This window comes from Neofelis nebulosa, chromosome 1 (genome assembly GCF_028018385.1).
Source record: "Neofelis nebulosa isolate mNeoNeb1 chromosome 1, mNeoNeb1.pri, whole genome shotgun sequence".
In the NCBI taxonomy this organism is placed as follows: Eukaryota; Metazoa; Chordata; class Mammalia; order Carnivora; family Felidae; genus Neofelis; species Neofelis nebulosa.
In genome coordinates this window covers 180,283,152-180,303,400 of record NC_080782.1, presented here as the reverse complement: position 1 = coordinate 180,303,400, position 20,249 = coordinate 180,283,152, and the positions used below count along the sequence as shown (strand labels likewise).

At 39.8% G+C, this 20,249-nt stretch overlaps 1 protein-coding gene across 1 annotated transcript in view; it reads left to right on the top strand.

Moving 5' to 3' along the window:
• The first annotated feature begins 10,757 nt into the window (after window positions 1–10,757).
• GPC5 (glypican 5) overlaps window positions 10,758–20,249 on the top strand; it is a 678,338-nt gene continuing 668,846 nt past the window's right edge. The window contains exon 1 of the mRNA XM_058682009.1: window positions 10,758–11,284. Coding sequence (XP_058537992.1) covers window positions 10,819–11,284 — 466 coding nt within the window. The 5' untranslated portion in view covers window positions 10,758–10,818. The remainder of the gene's footprint in view (window positions 11,285–20,249) is intronic.

The following is a 20,249-nucleotide window of genomic DNA, read 5'->3' as shown; positions in this document are numbered from 1 at the left end:
TTACATTTTGTAAAAATTTACTGAGCTGCAAAATGAGCAGTCCTTATAAGCTCCCATGAAATATCTGAGAATCTCTTGTGATGAGGATGTTAGGCAAGTGGTAGCTTTCCTTTCAATGCCTTTTCTTCCACCAACCTTTCTGTGTACTTACTTCTTTTTCTTCCTCAGACGTTGGGGAGTGTAGTTTTCCTTTTTAGGACAGTGTGGAGTTCTATTTATATAAAATATTTATTTTAAGATTACAACAGTAAATTTAGAAAATACTTGATACTCTAAAAAGGAAGTAATAAATTGGAAATAACTAGTTAGTATATTTGTATCATCCCTTTTTGTAGGCAATTTTTAGTACAGCTGCAAACATATTCTTGATGCATTTTCAATCTTAATTTTTTCGTACAACATTCCTCAAGTTATTTGAAACTTTAAGAGTATAATTTTTATTGACTACATGATATACCATCATATTGATGATGTGATATATGGATTGTTTTTGTTAGTGCTGTGAGTTAATGAGAGTAACTGCATGAGTCTATGTTGTCTATGCCCTATGATTCCCAATGTCATTCCCCTAGATACAACAGCTTCTCATGAAAAGATATTTGTACTTTGAAAAGTAAATTGCACTTTGAAATATTCAGAAGGACATTTGTTAAGTAATTACACAATGAAATCAACTTGCTTCTTGAGCCTTGTGCTCTGTGAAGTCATGGAAGCCATTGTGCGCTTTGATCAGGGCGTCCACACCTCTTTATGGTCTTTTTTATGTGCATGTCTATGCTTCGGATTTGTGAATTGTTGGAGGGTAGGGGCTGCATGTGATTCAGCTCTTCCTCCCTAGTTTTATACTTGGAACAGAGCCTGGTGTATAGTTGCTCTGATGTTTGAATGAATCAATGAGATGCTTCGGGCCACACTGAGTGTTGATGAAGAAGTCAGTGGGATTTGGTCTGAGTGAGTGGTTTAGGTAATGCTGTTTGGATTTTGAAGGAACAATCACTGTGTCAAATGTGTGGACAGGGGAAGTACTGGAGATATAGTATGATTGTTTGTCCAGTTTCTCTCTATGTAACATCTGAGAAGTGAGAATAAGGAATGGAGAATGCAGGGAATGTATTTTGAATTCTGAAATTTGTAATGTGAACTCTTCTTCTGGGAAAGGCAAAAGCTAATTAGTGAAAGCCAAGACAGGATTTAAAAACATATGTTATTTTATGATTGTGAACAAATCTTAAAATATTATTGGTGATTATTTATATTTATTTGGATCAAAAGCAGGCTCATTGAACCTCTATATTATTGGTATTTCTCTGCAGAATATTTGTGTTTTCCTCTTCATAAAGACTGACAGAGATCATTCTATGTTCAATTTCCATGGTTAGTGTGCCATGGACCAAGTAATCAGTATTTTGATTGGCATAGTACATGTTATGCTCAATAGATATTTGTCAGCATGAATGGAATGATTTACATTTGAAAGTGAGTAATAAATACTGGTTTAGTTTTAACATTATACTTTTATAAGCATAATTATTTTCCTAGATTCCTAACCAAGTTTTGTAGTCTTAAGACTAATCCAATGGCTATTAGACCAGTAGACAATGTTACTTAAAGTTGGTGGTTTCATTCTAGTGATCTACTCTCAAATTTACAAAGAGCAAATATCAAGCACATTATCATTATTAAATTATCACCAGTCAGGTTTCATAATTGTACTCAAGTGGAAAGAATGGGAATATAAACATCTACTTCCATTAATTTTTCTAATGAGGCAGTATACATCTAAGTCTCCTATTATAACTGGTTAGATTTTTAAGATGCGACACCTAACCTTGCAAACGTTGATTCAGCACACACTTAGATCCTCTGAACAGTGTGGAGAAGCTTAAGATTTTCTTAGGGAAACAAAGCTTAACCACAGGATAGCTTAGATAATGACATGTAACTGATCAGCAAGTAATCATTGGCACAATAATATGCTATAGGAATCCAGAGGTGGCAAAGAATAATTTGAGTGGTGTGGCTGGAAAAGTCTTCACAAAAAATAAGAAATGAGCTTTTAAAGAAAGAGAAAGAGAGGAGGTTAAAAGTGATATTCAGTTTAATGCTTTTGAGTAGAAATAAGCAAGGCATATTTTGGGTGGAGGGAGTGATGGATTTCTTTCCCTCTGGCAGAAACAGAGTAAAGTGTATTCACACTATTGAACTTGCATAAGCATTTTGTGGGAATTACTCTGCATCCCAAACGAAGAGTTCATTTTTGGAAAATGTCCAGAAATCTGCCTTCTAATAGTCCACGTTAACATGATGCAGGTATTCCCTGAATTAGACTTGAAGAAACACAGGGGTACTAATTGCTTTGCCATCAATTAGTAATTTTCCTGAATAGAGTATAGACCTGCTGCAAAGTGATTGATCTGGGCCCAGGATGGAAGATGATTTAGATCAGGAACAGGGTGTAGGTGATGAGTCTTCTCTGGGAAATAATGCAATCAACTGGTAATTTAATGAGAAAAGGTGGGGCAGTTGGAATGAAAAACATGAATATGAGAGATAGGTGGATATATTCGCAAGTCTTGTAATTTATATTACATGGAGGCATTAGAAGAGAAAGAGGATACGAAACACTCTGAGCCAGCAAGATGATCTTTATTAATAAAAAGAACAGACTTCAGAGTCTCGTGTTTGTAAATTTAGTAGGAAAAAATCAGTGCATGAAGAAGAGTGTGAACTGGGGGAGAAGACAAAGTCCTTTTGATAAAATAGAACTTGAGATACTGGTAGGGTATCCAGATGAAAAAGCAGAGAGAGGAGGGGGTAGATGAGAGAACAAGGGCTACACTTAGCTCGCATGCCCGGATCACTTCCCATTGGTGTGAGAACCACCAGATCGTCGGTATTCATTTTCCAAGCACTGCTTTAACCAATTGCCACACTAGCCACAAACTCTGTGGCTTAACACAGCAGGTTTCTTTTTCTTTCTTTTTCTTTTTCTCTCACAGTACAAGAGGCCAGAAGTCTGAAATATGATGTCGGCAGGCTTGGTTTCTTCTAGAGGCTCTGAGGCAGAAACCATCCCATGCCTCTCTGCTAGCTTCAGGGGCTTGTCAGATCCTTGGCGTTCCTTGGGTTGCAAGTGGGTCACTCTAGTCTCTGCCCCCATGTTCACGCTGCCCTTTTCTCTCTGGGTCGTTGTCTCTTATAAGGATGGCACTCACTGGATATAGGGCTCACCCTAACTCCAAGACAAGTTCATCTCAAGAGCCTTCGTTAAGGCTTTTTACATCTGCAAAGACCCTATTTTCAAATAAAGTCACATTCTGAGGTTCTATATAGAATTTTCGAGGACACTTCAACCCAGCGCATCCTCCTAGTGATATGTAGGGAATAAAGAGGGAGCATAAAGGTGGAAGCTTTGGGAGAAACTACGCATTAGGAAGTAGGAGAAAGGGGAGAAACAGGCAAAACAATAGAGAAACAGATACTGGAGAGCCAGGAGGAGGAGGAGGAGGACAGTGCGTTGTCAGGAAAGCTGAAGAAGTTAGAGTCTTCAGAGAGACCGTGTTTGGCAATGTCAGGTTCAGCAGATATATGCATAAAATTGGCCACTAGGTGTTGGATGAGGGTGATTTATGAACATCAGGAGAGCAGTTACAAGATGATTTGAGAATATGGACAGAAAAAGGAGAGTGAGGAAAAACTAGAATGATATATAGGAAACAGCTCAGATGGAGTTTTTCCCCCCCAAGATAGAGAGGATCAGAATACAATTTCTCCTTCAGGAGAGGCTGGCAATTATGTAAAGTGTCCCCAGACACATCCAGAGAGAGAATTGTTCTCTCTCCTCACAAAATCTGGATCAAGTGAATTCAAAAGTGGTCAGAGCAAGGGATTTCTCCTCTCTGCCTGAGAGCATGAACTGCTTGTACCTTTTCATATGCAAATATAAAGAATTAGGCTGAATGCTAATTAAATTGCAAAGACATTTGTAAAGTACTATCACATCTAGGGATAGTTAATAATAGTTAATAGTTAATGCATGGACCTTAGTTATAGATAGCAAAGATCAAACATAAGATAAGAGGAATCTGTAGATGGAAGAATTAAAGATCAGTTACAACAATGGTACACAGCATTGAAAGCTGCTGGAAGAACTTCCTACACGTTAATCAAAGATAATTATCAATTATGAGGCTTTATCATTAGTAGAGTGTCTACACTTTGCATCTTAAAAAGCTGATGATAATTAGTCTCTAGTTCTTGCTCTAAGTGCTCATTATGTTCAGAGAGGATTGACTCTTTCCTTTAAAAATGACTTTTAGCTCCTGACCTTGGACAACTTAGATTCTTCTGTCCCTACACAAGTTGAGATAATGCTCATTTTTTCCATTGTTCAAAAAAAATTGATATTTGCATAAACGCTAAATAATATGAAGAAACCATACAATGAATACAGAGAGGGCAAAAGATTTTAGCTTTGAATCGTTGTTTAATTCAGAGGAGCAGATTTATTATGCTAATTACATCTAAGATGTAACTAATAGATCAGGAATTAATGATGAGTATTTTTCCAATGGAGAATAATAATAATGTCTATTTACTGAGTGATGATATGAACTAAGAATTGTACATAACACTTCACATGTGTTATCTTAGTTAACCCTCTCAATAACATCATAACATAGTTATTATACTTTCCCCGCATTTTACATAATAAGGAAAGAAAGTGTCAGAGTGATTTAACAACTTGCCCAAGATGATACAAATGATGAATAATCATTCTGGAGAATATTTGATACATAGTATTAAAATTCATCTGATCAGGGGGCGCTTGGATGGCTTAATTGGTTGAGCGTCCAACCTCAGCTCAGGGCATCATCTCACCGTTGGTGAGTTTGAGCCCCACATCAGGCTCTGAGCTGGTGGTGCAGAGTCTGCCTGAGATTCTTTCTCTCTCTCTCTCTGCCCCTTTCCCAATTGCGTTCTCTCTCTCTCAAAATAAATAAACTTAAAAACTAATTAAAAAGAAAAGAATTTAAAAAATTCATCTGATCTAAAGATATTAATATTTAAGATATTGTAATATCAAAAGTTGTAGGAAAACAACTAAGAAAATAATTCTTTAACTCTTGATTAAATAATTAATTTGGTGGCAACATTAAAATTTAAAGCTATCCACCTCACATTTTTGTCATAGAAAAGTAAATGATAAGAAGTGAAACAGACGTCAGAGAGTTATTGAAAGTCAAATGCTTGATGATACAATGATCTATACATAATTTTAGTTGGGAAGTTATAACCTGGTTTTCAAAATGTTTGTTGATGCTATTCCATCCTATGGTGATATTTGCCACCTTGAAAATAATATAAAAAATTAGCAATTAAGTTGAAGTTAAAAGGTTGACTGCTGCTTAAAAAATAATCAAAGAATTCTGATCAAATTAATGCAGGACACAGGAGAATGTCACACTTACAGAGGGCAGGTTCATTCACTAAAGGTGCAGGAAACTCAAATGTGTACTCACTCGGTGCCTAGAGGGTGGAGGCAAGCGTGCAGGCTCTGTGACCTCACAAGGCTGCTAACCAGGCAGATAAACACTTGTGGCCACTTCTCACATTAAGCAACCAGCAATAGACGGGTTTAAAGTTGGGGTTTTTGTTTTGCAATTCCCGAAAACATTAAGCAGGAATGTTATATATTCCATACAGGTAACAACTGAATTTAGTTGTTCACGCGATTGCCTTTCCTTAAGTATTGGTTTAATTAATGGTGGGATTGAACTTTGAATGTGAGTTTTGCTCTATTTGGAAACCACAAGTAGTTGGGGCTGTTTTGAATGGTGCAAAATATAAATCTGAAGATGAGAGAAATGTGTACTGTACCTATTTTCATTATAATGTCTTATAATTTACAGATTTACTATATATCACAACTCTGAAGGGCACTGTTTTCATATTCTTGAATATAGACTAGAAGAAAGTTATTTAAAGGAATTTGGTTTAATAAACTCATCGAGTGTTCCTGGCTTCTTAGTGTCTTTGCTAATACTTTCATTCTTGTTTAGAAAGCAACTAATATTTTTATTTCTCACTAAATTCTCTAAAATAAAGAAATAAAATGTCATTCATCAGAAATTGAGACAAAACCTATAACATTAAATACAGTTTAAAATACTTTAGAATTTCCATACAGGAACAATTTATTTGTATAATGCCTTTTGTGAAAGAGGTATGTTGTTTTTGCCTTAAAGCATAATTACTAGGAGATAATGCTGTAAGTGCATCTAATGTATTTCAAAATCATGAACAAATGTGATTAGAAGATGAGAATTTTCAAATTGGAAATATACATTAGCAGTAAATACATATTTTAGAAAGACTTTGCTGGAAAATGTGTTTCTGATTTCCATGTAAATCTCAATGTAGTGTCTGGTTTTGGGTATTTTATGGAATTTCATACTCTGTTATGAGAATCTCTTGCAGGCAGCTTTTTCTCAATCATTGCTCTGAAACGGGGAAGGCATCGGGGAGAATCCTTTAATTTCCTTCTGGTTACTTGGCAGCAGAAATTCCTTACTGACCTCCAATTTGGCTTCCTTTAGCGGGACAGCTAGGGGAATAGGGCCTTCATTTGGGAGAGGTAGAAGGTAGGGCAAGAAAAAAAGTCAGGATTGTTTTGGCAATACCTAAGTGAAAGCACATGTATTGGGGATTTTCATGTTTTTTTTTTTTTAATTTTTTTTTAATGTTTATTCATTTTTGAGACAGAGAGAGACAGAGCATGAATGGGGGAGGGGCAGAGAGAGAGGGAGACACAGAATCGGAAGCAGGCTCCAGGCTCTGAGCCATCATCAGCCCAGAGCCTGATGCGGGGCTCGAACTCACGAACCGCGAGATCGTGACCTGAGGTGAAGTCGACCTGAGGTGAAGTCGGACGCTCAGCCCACTGAGCCACCCAGGCGCCCCATGGGATTTTCTTGTTCTAACCACCTCCTATTGAGCCCGTACTTTGAGATGGTCCAACACGTGACAATGGACAGGTAAGATTCACAGCAGCTTATTAGTCACGTATACTCATAGTCCAGGGGAAGAGAACACCACATACCACTCAGGGCCCCAGAAGTTGTACCTGAGAGCAGAGTGAACCTGTGGGAGGCAGGCTTGACAGACAGGAGGGTGAGGTGACCTTTGGTTCTCCAGGAAGGACAAAGGGAGATCTGTTAGGTTGAAGATAAGGTGGGATGGAGCTGGTCTGGCTGACGGGGGAGTTAGCCAGGGTCAGAGCCTTTCTCGCTGGTGGTGGGTGGGGAGATCATATCTGGCAACAGCAGAACTCATATCTAAGCCTTTGGGACCCTACAAGGCTCAAAGATGTCGAGGCAACACATGGAATTTTAGTCCTGACAATACCATTCTCACGACTGAAAGTTTCATGGAGGAACAAAGGAGGACCAAGTAGTACCTCAGCCATCTACTGAGGAAGACGCTTTTGGGGTCAGTGTCAGAGCCACTTTTGGGTCTCTGGACCTCTATAAAGATGAGATCAAGCTGGCTGTACACAAGGAACAGCATTAAGTACCAGTGCCTTATATGGTAGTTTGAGTCAAGGAGCCAGAAACAGGTACCTGTTTTGTCAGAGGCAATAGAGTGTAATGGCTAAGGGAGTGCAGAACTTGGCATACCTGCCTTACATTTGGGCTCTTATCAGATCTGTGGCTTCTGGAAGGTTATTTAATCTCTTTGTACTTCTGTTTCCCTATTAGTAACATAACGTTACTATCTCATGGGGTGGTTGAAATGTTAAATGAAATAATACCTGTAAGCGCTTAATAAATATTAGCTATTATTATTGATTGGGTATATAAGTCACCCCAACCAGCTTCTGGAGGTGAGCTAACCAGTGGCCAGTCTTAGCCTAAAGCAGTAGTCAGGGCTGAGGGTATTGTGATATTATCACCTAAATCACATCAGAGGTTCTTTATTTCTCTTGACAAGGTCTTGACTTGACACATTTTAAATGGCTACTTAGAAGCTTTGCATTTAGAAGATACAAAGGTGTGTTTTCCATAATGACCATTTAAAGATTCTCCTGTCTAATGGTATTTATTGGTCTTTCAAAAGCAAAACATATGCCTATTAGATAAGAGGCATTCGATAAATGTTTATTGAATAACCTTTGAAAAACGAGACATTATCACTATCAAAATATGGAAATTCCTCCCTAGGTTCATCCGTAATATTTAGAGGTAAATTGAACAAAAGATTAGTTTTAGTACGGTATGTAGAGGTTGTTCTAGAATGTTCATAGAAAAGGCACTTTGGCATTGCATTTTTTTTTTTTTTTTTTTGGCATTGCATTCTAGTCAGAAGAAGGAAACTCATCCTGAAAGCTTCACAGCAGAGCCAGCACATACTGTTTGAGTGCCTGGCATAAGGATACTGCTAGGAAAACCCTTTGAAGCCACTTGGCTTAGCCACTGTGGTGGCAATAGGGAGTAAGAAGTAGAAACAAATATTTATTTTTTTGTAATTGGGCACATTTAATATGGATTAAATATATTTATTTGCTCATTAGCTCCTACTCCATTTCTCTATATCACTTCCCACCTACTTGTTTTGTTGAAATAAATGGTAAAAACACAGAGAACTTGCTTGCATGTCTCTATAATCCCTATTATGCACAGTGGTTTATTTTTTTACATTTAATATGTGTTCAATATTTGTTAGTTGATTAGTTTTCACTGAACCATCAATAATTCTCAGTTGTGTTTGCGATTTTACCCTTGCAAGACAAATTGTTTTAGAAATTCCAAGTGAGTGAATTGGACCAGGTAATCGCTAAGAATTCTTTTAATGCTAATGCTCTATGATGATCAAATCTATCAAGGAGAGACCTTGGTAGGGAAAAAAGAAGTTTTGGAAAAACCTGGGGATTTATTACCCTTATATTGACACAGAAGGAATTCTAGTAGAATAAAACTCCATAGATGAAAATTATATATAATTATTACTGAAAAATCTGATAAATTAGGAAAGTGTCTTTGGTGTTACTGAATGTAACCCAATAAGTTCTTTGGCACTGAGTAGCTGAGAGTCTGAGGTTAATAGCACCTGTTCTGTATTCCCTGTTTGATTCCTGGCTCCACTCCTTAACAGCCATGTTGGCCTAGGACAAGCCACTTCACCTCTCTGTTTCCTCACCTGTAAAACAACAAAAATAGTAACTACTTTACAGGGTTGTCCTAAAGAGTCAATGAATGAATTGGTATCCATAAAAAGCCCTGAGAATATTGTCTGTCACCCACTATACACGTCCTCATGGTCATTCTTCTTGTTCTTCTCGTAGATACATATATAGCTGACTTCCAAGCTTTCCATGCTTGATGTCTAGAGATGAAGGAATTCATGGGGAAGTTCCCCCCCTGCCCCACTCAGGATACATATATAAAGCTTTGCTTGAAGTCCTTGAATTTAAAAGCAGCTATTTTTTTTTTTTCAATTCTCATCTATTTAGAGAGCTTCTCCAAAAAACACAAAAAACTAGTATTCATGCAATTGATGTCAAAAGCCAAGTGAGCACTATTTTACTGAAGAAGTATTTCAGCCATTTCCCTGGAATGGTTTTAAAGCAAGCAATCTACTGCTTGAAAGTGCTGCCTTTGATATCAAATGGTCATTAAAAGTCCCATGACATTTAACTATGGCTTAAAATTATTCATCTCTATCTCTTGGCAAGGGTTCAAATTTGAGATTAAATTCCCTTTAAGTGGCAGAGGCATTCATAGTCCCCCCTGCCTGATGCTTTTAAGTAGTTTTGTTTTACTGGAGGAGTACCACCTTCAGGTGCTTGTAGATGAAGAGACACTTGTCACTCACAGGCTTAGCACTGAGTCAATCACATTCAGAAAATGCACATGACCCATTGGTTTCTGCTTTCTAATGCATTCTTTCTGTAAGTTGTAAATTGACAAAATTCCTTTGTCATTTTTAAATCACTTAAAGTCTTCATTTTTCTATCTTTCTTTTTAGAATCTCCCCTAAGCACTCTTATCTTAGAAGTTCTTTGAAAAATGTTTTAAAACAATTCCAGAAGTGATAAAGCGCAGAGGGCCCATATGGATACAAAGTAATGAAGTAAAATACGATGCTAAAGGTTGATGAGAGAATAAACTGGACTTTACTGTGATGATAAGAACCTGATAAGGTCTGAATGTAATTCTTACGACTTCTAAATTCTTCCAGAGAATCATAGCTAATGTTACAGAAAAATGTTCTAAAGTAGTAACATAAACCAATTCTTATGTACACTCTTAAAACCCTATAAATGGTATCAAGTCTTCAATTGGGATCTCAACTGTAAAGTTTTTGCCTTTTGTATTGTACCTAGATCCCATTTTGAGCAATTTCGATACAAATTCCCATGTACTGAAGACCTTGACTTATAGTCAAATATTTCATCGTACTTCCAGTTGGTGTTCCTTATTTCTTATCTTCTCTGAGCCTCTTCCCACATTCGCTCTTTTTTTCATCAGATCGTTGTTCCATGGAAAGGCCTGGGAGAACGCGGCCCGGGTTTCGTTTTATTTGCTTCCTCGCTCCCGGCAGCGCCGCTCTGAGGTCGGCCCCGCGTGGGCCGGCATTGATAGAGGAAAGGCGGGTGCGGCCTGCGGCCGCGCGCAGGGGGCGGGGCGTGGGGCGGAACCTGGGGCGGGGCGGAACGTGCAGGGGCGGGGCTTGCCCGCAGAGCGCGGCAGGCGAGCGCGTCTCAGGTTGGCTGTTCCTGGCTGAGCCCGCGGCAACCCCGGCGGCGGCCGGAGCCAGATGCTCGCGGGCTCTGTGGGCTTCAGGCGTTTTCCTCAGTGGTGCAGCGCCAACTCTCTCCCGCCGGATAGGGAGACCTGGCGGCGCTCTGCTCGAGAACTCGTATCTCAGCCTCCGAGCTCCTCCGGAGAAAGCCAAGTGCCACCAGGTGAAGCCGGTGTCCCAGAACAGCCCCGGAACCTCTGCCGCCAGATTGCACCTTTTGAGAACCGTGACCGCCGAGCGTTTTCCAGCGCCTGCAACGCAGGGCGCGCGGGGACAGTTGGGTCCACTACGTGGGAAGGGGCGACTAGGACACTGATGATGGATGCACAGACCTGGCGCGCGGGATGTTGCTGTCTCCTCCTTCTGGCTCTGGTTGGGTCTACTCGGAGCGAGGGCGTGCAGAGCTGCGAAGAAGTTCGGAAACTTTTCCAGTGGCGCCTGGTGGGAGCTGTCAAGGGGCTGCCGGATTCGCCGCGGGCAGGTAAGGCGCGGCGGGCAGGCTCTGGGCGGCGCGCCAGCGCTGGGCGGCGCGCCGGGGCGAGGGCCGGGGGCGTCCTGAGCGCAGAGCCCGCGCTCCTCAGCCTCTGGGGGTGGCCCTTCGTGGGAAGACGACCTTTCAGGCACTCCGGCCGGGCAAGGTGAATCCGGGGGAGGCCTCGGGGAGGGGGGAGGGGGTGGTAAGCTCGGCGTGAACATCCCGAGCGCAGCGCAGCGCAGCGCAGCTCCGGGGACACCCAGACTACGCCTGCGGCTAAGCTGGGCTCTGGGCGTTTGCCGCCCGCGCTGGTTCCCGTAGTCTCTGCTGGTGCGTTACGAGAGGTTAGCAAAGCTGGGGCAGCGTGGCCTGCGTTTCTGTTCCGAGTGGGAATTTCACCACTGCCCCGCCGGGGGCCTCGGTTTGCTGCTGTCTCCGGTGGACCAAGTTGGCTTGGTCGCTCCAAGTTTGCTACTAAAAATACAAACCGGTGTTCTTCTCCTTTGCTGGAGTATGGGACATTGAGAAGGGCAACCGTCTCCTCTTTAATTGGGACTCGGACCCTGTACACCTGCACTGGCGTGACCCTTAGCTGCCTCTGTGCCCTGGCGCCGAGCCCTCCTTGGGGGAACCTGCACTAAGTACCCAGTGTGTCTCTCAGACGACTGGGTAGTTTCGACGCCTGAAAGATGTGACGGCAACAGGCGATCAAAACTGAATGTATCGGGAAGTCACTAAACATGGATGAGACACATACCAGAGATTGAAGAGGAAAGAATACCTTGAGTGTAGCCAGTGTAGAGTCTGCTTCTTGTAAGGCTGTTTGCCTGCACCTTTACCCCCTGCTCCCCACCCGTACCGCGCAGATTTCCTTCTGCTGCTGGGATTTCCAGTTTACCTTTGGTTTGGAAGATCAGGTCTTAGCTGTCAAATGCAATAGTAGGTGTCTGAAGCTACGATTTTACTGGAGCAATGCACCCTGCCTATGAAGGCAAGACGCAGACGAGTGCCATGAGTTTATGGGTTGAATAAAGAATTTATGGAGGATGCTTGGTTCTAAAATACGTCCCCTGGCTATGTTTTCAGGGTGAAGCGACTTGCTCTTAGCGCTATGGATGGAACTGTAACTATTTTGCTTTATTGCTTTGCTGTTTGTGAACTCAGTTCTCCCCTCATCCTGCAAGGAAAATCTGGGCATTGAGGAACCCTAAGTCCATTTTAGTTTACATGACCAGTCTTTTATATTTGAAATATTTCAAGTATTTTTTGAATGCCTGTTCAGTACAAGGTGCTTTTTCTATACTACTTGAAACAAAATAGTTGATATTCTCAGCTTAGGGCAGTTCTTTCCTCAAACAATAGTACCCCCTTATAAGCCCATTCTTGTATTTCAGTGCATTCTTTTTATTAAAAAAAAAAAAAAAGCTAAACCTCAGGTATCAGTAGCTAATACTGCTGAAGTGGGTCTTTGTGTTGGTGGAGGGGGATAGGGCGAAGGCATTGAGCTTATGAAACCGTCACCTGCATTATTAGATTTTGCTTCCCAAATGCCTTAATTTTGGCTGATATGTTCAGGAAACGTTGACAGCTCCCCAGTAAAGGCCTTGATTTCACCGCCCTTCTTAATGTCTCAGTATTCCTGGTACCTGCTGAATGCAACACATTGATTAGCTGTTACATTCCTAGAACTTTGTGTATTTCATGTCTTTTGAAGAGGAAGTTTCTAGAGTATCAATCACTGGCATACCTTTTAAAAGGGATGTGAGGGGAAACTGAAGCTGTGCCTTATAGAGAAGGAAATGGTGTCCTTATTTGCATTTGATGCATATGACCCCCCCCCCCCGCCCCCCACACAAAAAAGAGCAGGATGGCAAGCACCTTCTTTTCTGAGCCATTCTGGATTGTTTCCCCATTGCTAGTACATTTCTTCATCTGTGGCTTAATGTGATGGAGGAATCCTAGCAGTACAGATGCCGGGGACTATTCAGGGTTACACTCTTGGGGACATCAGTGTTGCTGGCAGGAAGAAGGGCTAAATTCCTTTCATAATTGCATTAAGAAAAAGTCACATGAAAGTATTATTTTGAATTAGAATCATCTTGATTAAAACCATTCTTTTCTCCAAATTGTTAGCCATTGTTTTATTTGAATAGGTAAATGAAATATTAAACTATTTCTTTTGACATTGCTACTTCTTCCCCGCTATAACAAACTCATTCCCAAACTGAGTAAAGCACACATACTACTTGCTTCATAACTGCTTTTCCTTATTTTTGTATTTATGTATGATCTGTAACATTTAGCGTGATTGAGTATAACAGCTGGGTACCCGATTTTCTAACAGCGTCCTCAAGCTCAAGAGAAAACAATAGTTAATGTAAGTAGTCATTTCCATGTAAGAATACAAATGTCAATATTCCTTGTAATAAATGTATTTATTTGGCACATGGGCTTTCACTAACTAAAGCTGGTACATTTCAATTTGATACTCGTTTTTTTTTGAAAGTTAATCTTTTTTTAGTGCTTTCTTCATTTACTGTCCACAAGTGGTTAATTCCTGAGATGTCTAGCCCAAATGCCATTTTTATAATAATAGCAGGTAGAACAACTTTTTAGTTTCTTCCTATATTTGCGACTTTTACATCTTCTGAAAACTATGTTACCCAATTTGAAATTATTAAAATGGTGAGAACAGCCATTCGAGTTGTTTCTCAGATTCTCCTCACCTTTGTTCTTTACTCTGCTCCAATTCTTTTAAGCCTATTGAGCTCCTAAGGATGTTGGATGAGAAATGTAAAAAAGGAGAGAAGATGTAAATGTGATTAGAATTACAGATTTCCCTGTGTTCTGATTTTATTTCCTAAGTAGTAGTCAAGGTGCCCTTTGCTCTTGTTTATTTTATTCAGGAAAAAACAAAAACAAACCAAACTTAGTGAAAGTGTCTTTTAAAGGTCCTTTGATTTTTATTTTATTTACTGGGGAGGAGGGATAATGCTTTTACATTGAAATTCTCTTCCCACATGCATTGTTCACACTTGCATTATTTCCTTGTTTTAAGAAGGTATTTCAGAAAGGAGAAGCTTATAAAAAAATCCAAGACTACCTTCAGGTAATTTATATACCAACTGGTTTTTGAACAGTGGATGTTCATTGGTACAAGGAGTAGTTTGTGAAAGAACTTTTTCTTGGTAACTTTTGGTTATAAATGGGATAATAAAAATAAACTTGATGTGGCAAAATGAAAATTTAATACTACAGGACACTTTAGTGCTGTGTACTTTTATTTTTTAAACTGCTTTCATCATGATTTAGTCTTATAATTGTTTCAGGCACAGTGTTGATTCCTTTTCACATGCAAGAGAAACAATCTACCTGGTAACCTCAGAGTTTGGAATTATAGACATTGGGTTTCAAAACTTGGATCTCCCACGTATAGTGGTGGGGCCTAGGTTAATTGCTTATCCTTGAACCTCTGTTTTGTCATCTATAAGATGGGAATCTTAGTTTTTTTTTTTTTTTTTTTTAATGTTTATTTATTTTGAGAGAGAGTGAGCGTGAGTAGGGGAGGGGCAGAGAGAGTCCCAAGCAAGCTCAGCACTGTCAGTGCAGAGCCCGACTTGGGGCTTAATCCCATGAACGGTGAGATCATGACCTGAGCCGAAATTATGAGTCTGACGCTTAGCTGACTGAGCCACCCAGGTGCCCTGGGAATCTTAGTTCTTGAAGAGTTGTTGCATACACGGAATGAAATAATGTGTGTGTGTGTAAAATAGCACAACTCCAGGCACATAGGAAGTGCTCACAAAATGTGTTGTTGTCACTACAGTTTTTTAATTTAGTGTCATGATTTTAACTAGACTTGGGCTTTAAGGGTGAAATTTTAGTTTTAGATCTCTATGTAACAGAAGATGTTTTTTATATTAACTAGGTTTTTTTTTTGGCCACAAATGAGTATTTCTAAAATTGGGAAATACCTTTGTTTTTTAAATAAGATTATTCAGCTATTTTATATCTATGCTTATTTTTTTTAAGTTTACTTATTTATTTTGAGAGAGAGAGAGAGAGAGAGAGAGAGAGAGAAAGAGAACACACTAGCACACACGTGGCTGGGGGAGGGGCAGAGAGAGAGAGGGAGAGAGAATCCCAAGCAGCAGGGCTCCATTGGTGAGATCAGGACCAGAGCTGAACTCAAGAGCCAGACACCTAATGGACTGAGCCACCCGGGCACCCTAGGAAATATATTTCTATTCAAAATGGTATTTATTAGATTATAGTGACTCTCTTGTTTCTTCTCATGAGCTAATGGAAGCTCTAAGAAAGAAACCTATCTGAAATGATTTTTATTATGTTATGGAAAACATATCTATATCTATGTATCTATATATCTGTATTTGTATCTATATATTTCCATGAACTAATGGAAAGTCTAGGAAACAAAACCCCACAGCCACGGCCTCCACTACCACGGCCACGGCTCTGCTGTCTGTATTCAGGGAGGTGAAGTAGTGCACACAGGATGGTTTAAGGATTTATATACTAGATGGCTGGTGGCCATAGTCATTCATGGACAGTAATCTGAAATTAAGACTTGTTTCTCATGAATTTAACCTTTTTTGCTGCTTGAACAACATAGTTGTGTTGATAAGATTTCCAAAGCCATAGAAGGAACCCAGGCTCTGATGTTGGGGCAGACTATTAATATCAGGATCGCCCCGTGTTGAAGCCCATTCACCAAAACCCACCAGAAACCACCCTGTACTCAAACAAATTTGGCTCATTTTGCTTGCTGCAGCAAGGACTATCACTCATTGTAGGAATCGTGGGTGTCATGGGTAAAGGGCAGCCAGGAAGGGGCTTTTTCTAAGATTTGAGCTTGTGCTGGGTGATCTCATGGATGGTTTAATGGAGTGGGGCAGTTCAGGAATTGGGTGTCTTGATAACTTGCTTAGGCATTGGGAAGATGAAGGTGGGGGTAGTCGCCATGATTGAAGAAGCAGCAGTCAGTCTTGTTGATCAAAAGAGGGGGATGTTCAGTCATTTGTGAGGCTGCAGAGTGTCCCTGTGTCTCTGCTTCTCCACCACAGGTCTCAGGTGGCCCTGTCTCATCACTGCGGGGTGATTCTGTTCATGTTGTCTGTGTTGGCTTGTAAATATGAACTTAGTTAAAGTGTTAGGGCGGCTTGTCACTTTCTCCTCTGCAAAATCTAGTGTATACTTTGATGGTCATGAGAATCACGTGTTTCATGTTTATCTGGGCCTTTAGTGAAGCATAATGGTAGGACAGTGAGTTTGAGTTTCTACTTTAAGGCCACAGAGAATGACTGTGCATTAGGGGCTTGAATTGTGCTAATCACACCGTTGTTCGTCATAGTCCTCTTACCAGAAAATATAAGTGTTGTGTGTCCCCATCCTTCCTGCCACATTGTAAGTTCCTTTCTGCCAAGTGTCCAACATCCTGTATTTGTATAATTGGCTTTAGGAGGGGCTCAGTTTGGAGAACTTAAGAATAACATTTTATAATTTTTCTCTCCTCCCCCATCCACTTTCCGGCTTGTCAAGACTTTCTGGAATATGGATTTTTATCGTGTGTGTGTGTGTGTGTGTGTGTGTAATTTACTTTCTATGTTTGATAAGAGCACCTTCTAAGTCTATAACATTTTTTTTTTGTTATTAACTGGTATAACACCAAAAGGAAAATTCCAGCAGATGCCTCTCCTAAGCAGAAATGATGCATAAATCAGTGGCCTCTCAGTATAACTGTTGAAGAAACCATAAACCTGTTTTGATAAAAATGGGGTCATGAGAGACTTTGGTCATATCCTTCATTGCAACAGATTGTCTGTGGGTGTGAATTCTGACCTACTTGGTTAAGTAACAATAGCTTTACTTTTAGTAGAGAATAGTCATTTTCCATATCTACCTTTCTCTTGTAAAAACCTGACCTTCAGCTAGAAGAAAAGACAATAGCAATTGTGTCCTCAGTTCTTCTTCTTTTCAGCTTTACAAATTTCAAATTTCACTAATGTCTCTGTTAAAACCATCCTAAATTGATTAGTCATTCTTCTATGAATCACAATAAATAGGACGGCTTTTTTTTTTTTAAAGTTTGTTTGTTTGTTTATTTATTTATTTATCAGAGAGAGTGAGCATGCAAGCAGGGGGAGGGGCAGAGAGAGAGAATCCCAAGCGGACTCTGAAGATAGTGGTTTGAACTCATGAAGTGCAAGATCATGACCTGAGCTAAAATCAAGAGTTGACCACTTTAAAAAAAAAAAAAATTTTTTTTTAACGTTTATTTATTTTTGAGACAGAGAGACACAGAGCATGAACGGAGGAGGGTCAGAGAGAGAGGGAGACACAGAATCTGAAACAGGCTCTAGGTTCTGAGCGGTCAGCACAGAGCCCGATGCGGGGCTTGAACTCACGGACTGTGAGATCATGACCTGAGCCGAAGTCGGATGCCCAACCGACTGAGCCACCCAGGCGCCCCAAGAGTTGAACACTTAACCGACTGAGCCACCCAGGTGCCTGGATAGGACAGCTTTTTAAAAAAGTTATTATATTCTATTCTTTTAAAATTATTTATTTTATTTTAACTCCAATGTAGTTAACATACAGTGTTGTATTAGTTTCAGATGTGCAATGTAGCAATTCAACAATTCCATGTATTACTCAGCGCTCACCAAGATAGTGTTCTCTTAGTCCCCACCTCCCCTTTGGTAACCATCAGTTTGTTCTTTATAGTTAAGAGTCTGGATCTCATGGGTGGCTCAGTTGCTTGAGCATCTGACTCTTGATTTTGGCTCAGGTCATGATCCCAGGGTTGTGGGATCAAGCCCCATGTTCGGCTCTGTGCTGAGTATGGAGCTTGTTGGGATTCTCTCTCTCTCCCTTTGCTCCCTCTCCTGTACCCTGTCTCTCTAAAAAAAAAAAAAAAAACAGTTTGTTTCTTGGTTTCTCTTTTTTTTTCCTTTGCTCCTTTGTTGTTTCTTAAATTTCACATAAGAGGGAAATCATATGGTATTTGTCTTTCTCTGACTTGCTTATTTCACTTAGCATAATACCCTGTAGCTCCATCCATGTTGTTGCAAATGGTAAGATTTCATTCATTTTTTTGGCTGAATAATATTCCATTGTGTGTGTGTGTGTGTGTGTGTGTGTGTGTGTGTAATACACACACACACACACACACACACACGCATTCCCTATATATATATACCACTTCTTATCCATTCATCTGTTGATGAACACTTAGGCTTCCATAGTTTGGCTCTTATAAATAATGCTGTAATAAACATAGGGATAACATATCCCTTTGAATAGTATTTTTGTATTCTTTGGGTAAATACCCAGTAGTGCAATTACTGGATCATAGATAGTTCTATTTTTTATTTTTTGGGGAACCTCCACACTGTTTTCCATTGAGGCTGCACCAGTTTGCATTCCCACCAATAGTGTAGGAGGGCTCCTTTTTCTCCACATCCTTGCCAACACTTATTGTTTCTTTTAAAAATTAATTTAAATATTTACATTTTTTAATTTTAATTTTTTAAAATGTTTATTCATTTTTGAGAGAGAGAGAGAGAAAGACAGAGTGTGAATAGGGGAGGGGCAGAGAGAGAGGGAGACACAGAATCTGAAGCAGGCTCCAGCCTGTCAACACAGAGCCCAACGGGGGGGCTCGTACTCACAAACTGTGAGATCATGACCTGAGCTGAAGTCAGATGCTCAACTGACTGAGCCACCCAGGCACCCCACTTTTTTATTGAACTATAATTGACACACAATATCCTGTTAGTTTCAGGTGTACATCATAGTGATTTGGTATTTTTATATATTATGAAATGATCCCCACAATAAGTCTAGTTACCATCTGTGACCATACAAAATTAATACAGTAGTATTGACTGTATTCCCTATGTTGTACATTACATCCCCATGACTTATTTATTTTATAGCTGAAGAATCTGAATCCCCTTTATCTCTTTCATCCATCCCCCAACTCCTCCCCACTCTTGTAACCAACAGTTTGTTTCCTATATGCATGAGTCTGCATTCTGTTTGTTTTGTCTGTTTGTTTTGTTTTTTAAATTTCACATATATTTGAAATCATGTAGTGTTTGTCTTTCTCTGACTTATTTCACTTAGCATAATCCCCTCTAGGTCTTTGATTAGCCATATCAAGTTCACATATGGCCATTAAGTAAGTTGAATGTATAATGCACTTTTATAGAGAGAGAATGAGATTTTGCACTTTCATGTTTTTATGAAAGAATACACATTCTCTTGAAAATTCAAAATACTGAAAAATACATAGAGAGCAAAATTTGCCTTCCAGAAATAACCACTGATAACCTTTTGTATTACCCTTTTAAACACCCTCATCAGCCATCTGCTCTGGATATAAATATTTTTAAGAGATTTTTGTAAATGTTTATTTATTTGTTTATTTTTGAGAGGGTGCAAGGTGGGGGGAGCAGAGAGGGAAGGGGACAGAGGATCTGAAGCAGGCTCCATGATGACAGCAGTGAGCTCTATGTGGGGCTCAAACTCACAAACCTCGAGATCATGACCTGTACTCCACACTCATCCGAGGTGCCCCATTGTATAAATATTTTTTGAAAGAATGTAGAATCACTTTATTTTTCTTAGTTACCATTGTAAGCATACCAGTATTTCCCATGCCCTTAAACATCTTTCTAAATATGTACTTTTTTTAGTGACAGTATAGTATTGCACTGTACCATAAATCGAATTCTCCCTTGTTGTAAATATAGGTTTCCAATATTCACCACCATAAAGTCACATGGCTAAAGACATGAAAAGTAAATGTGACAAACTCTTACCCCCTTTATGGCTTTGTATATCATCTACATTCATTCTAATTAAGGTTGTTCATTGTCAGCACCACTAACATTTGGGGCTGGATAATTCTTTGTTGTGTGGGGAGTTGGGGACAGTCCTGTATGTT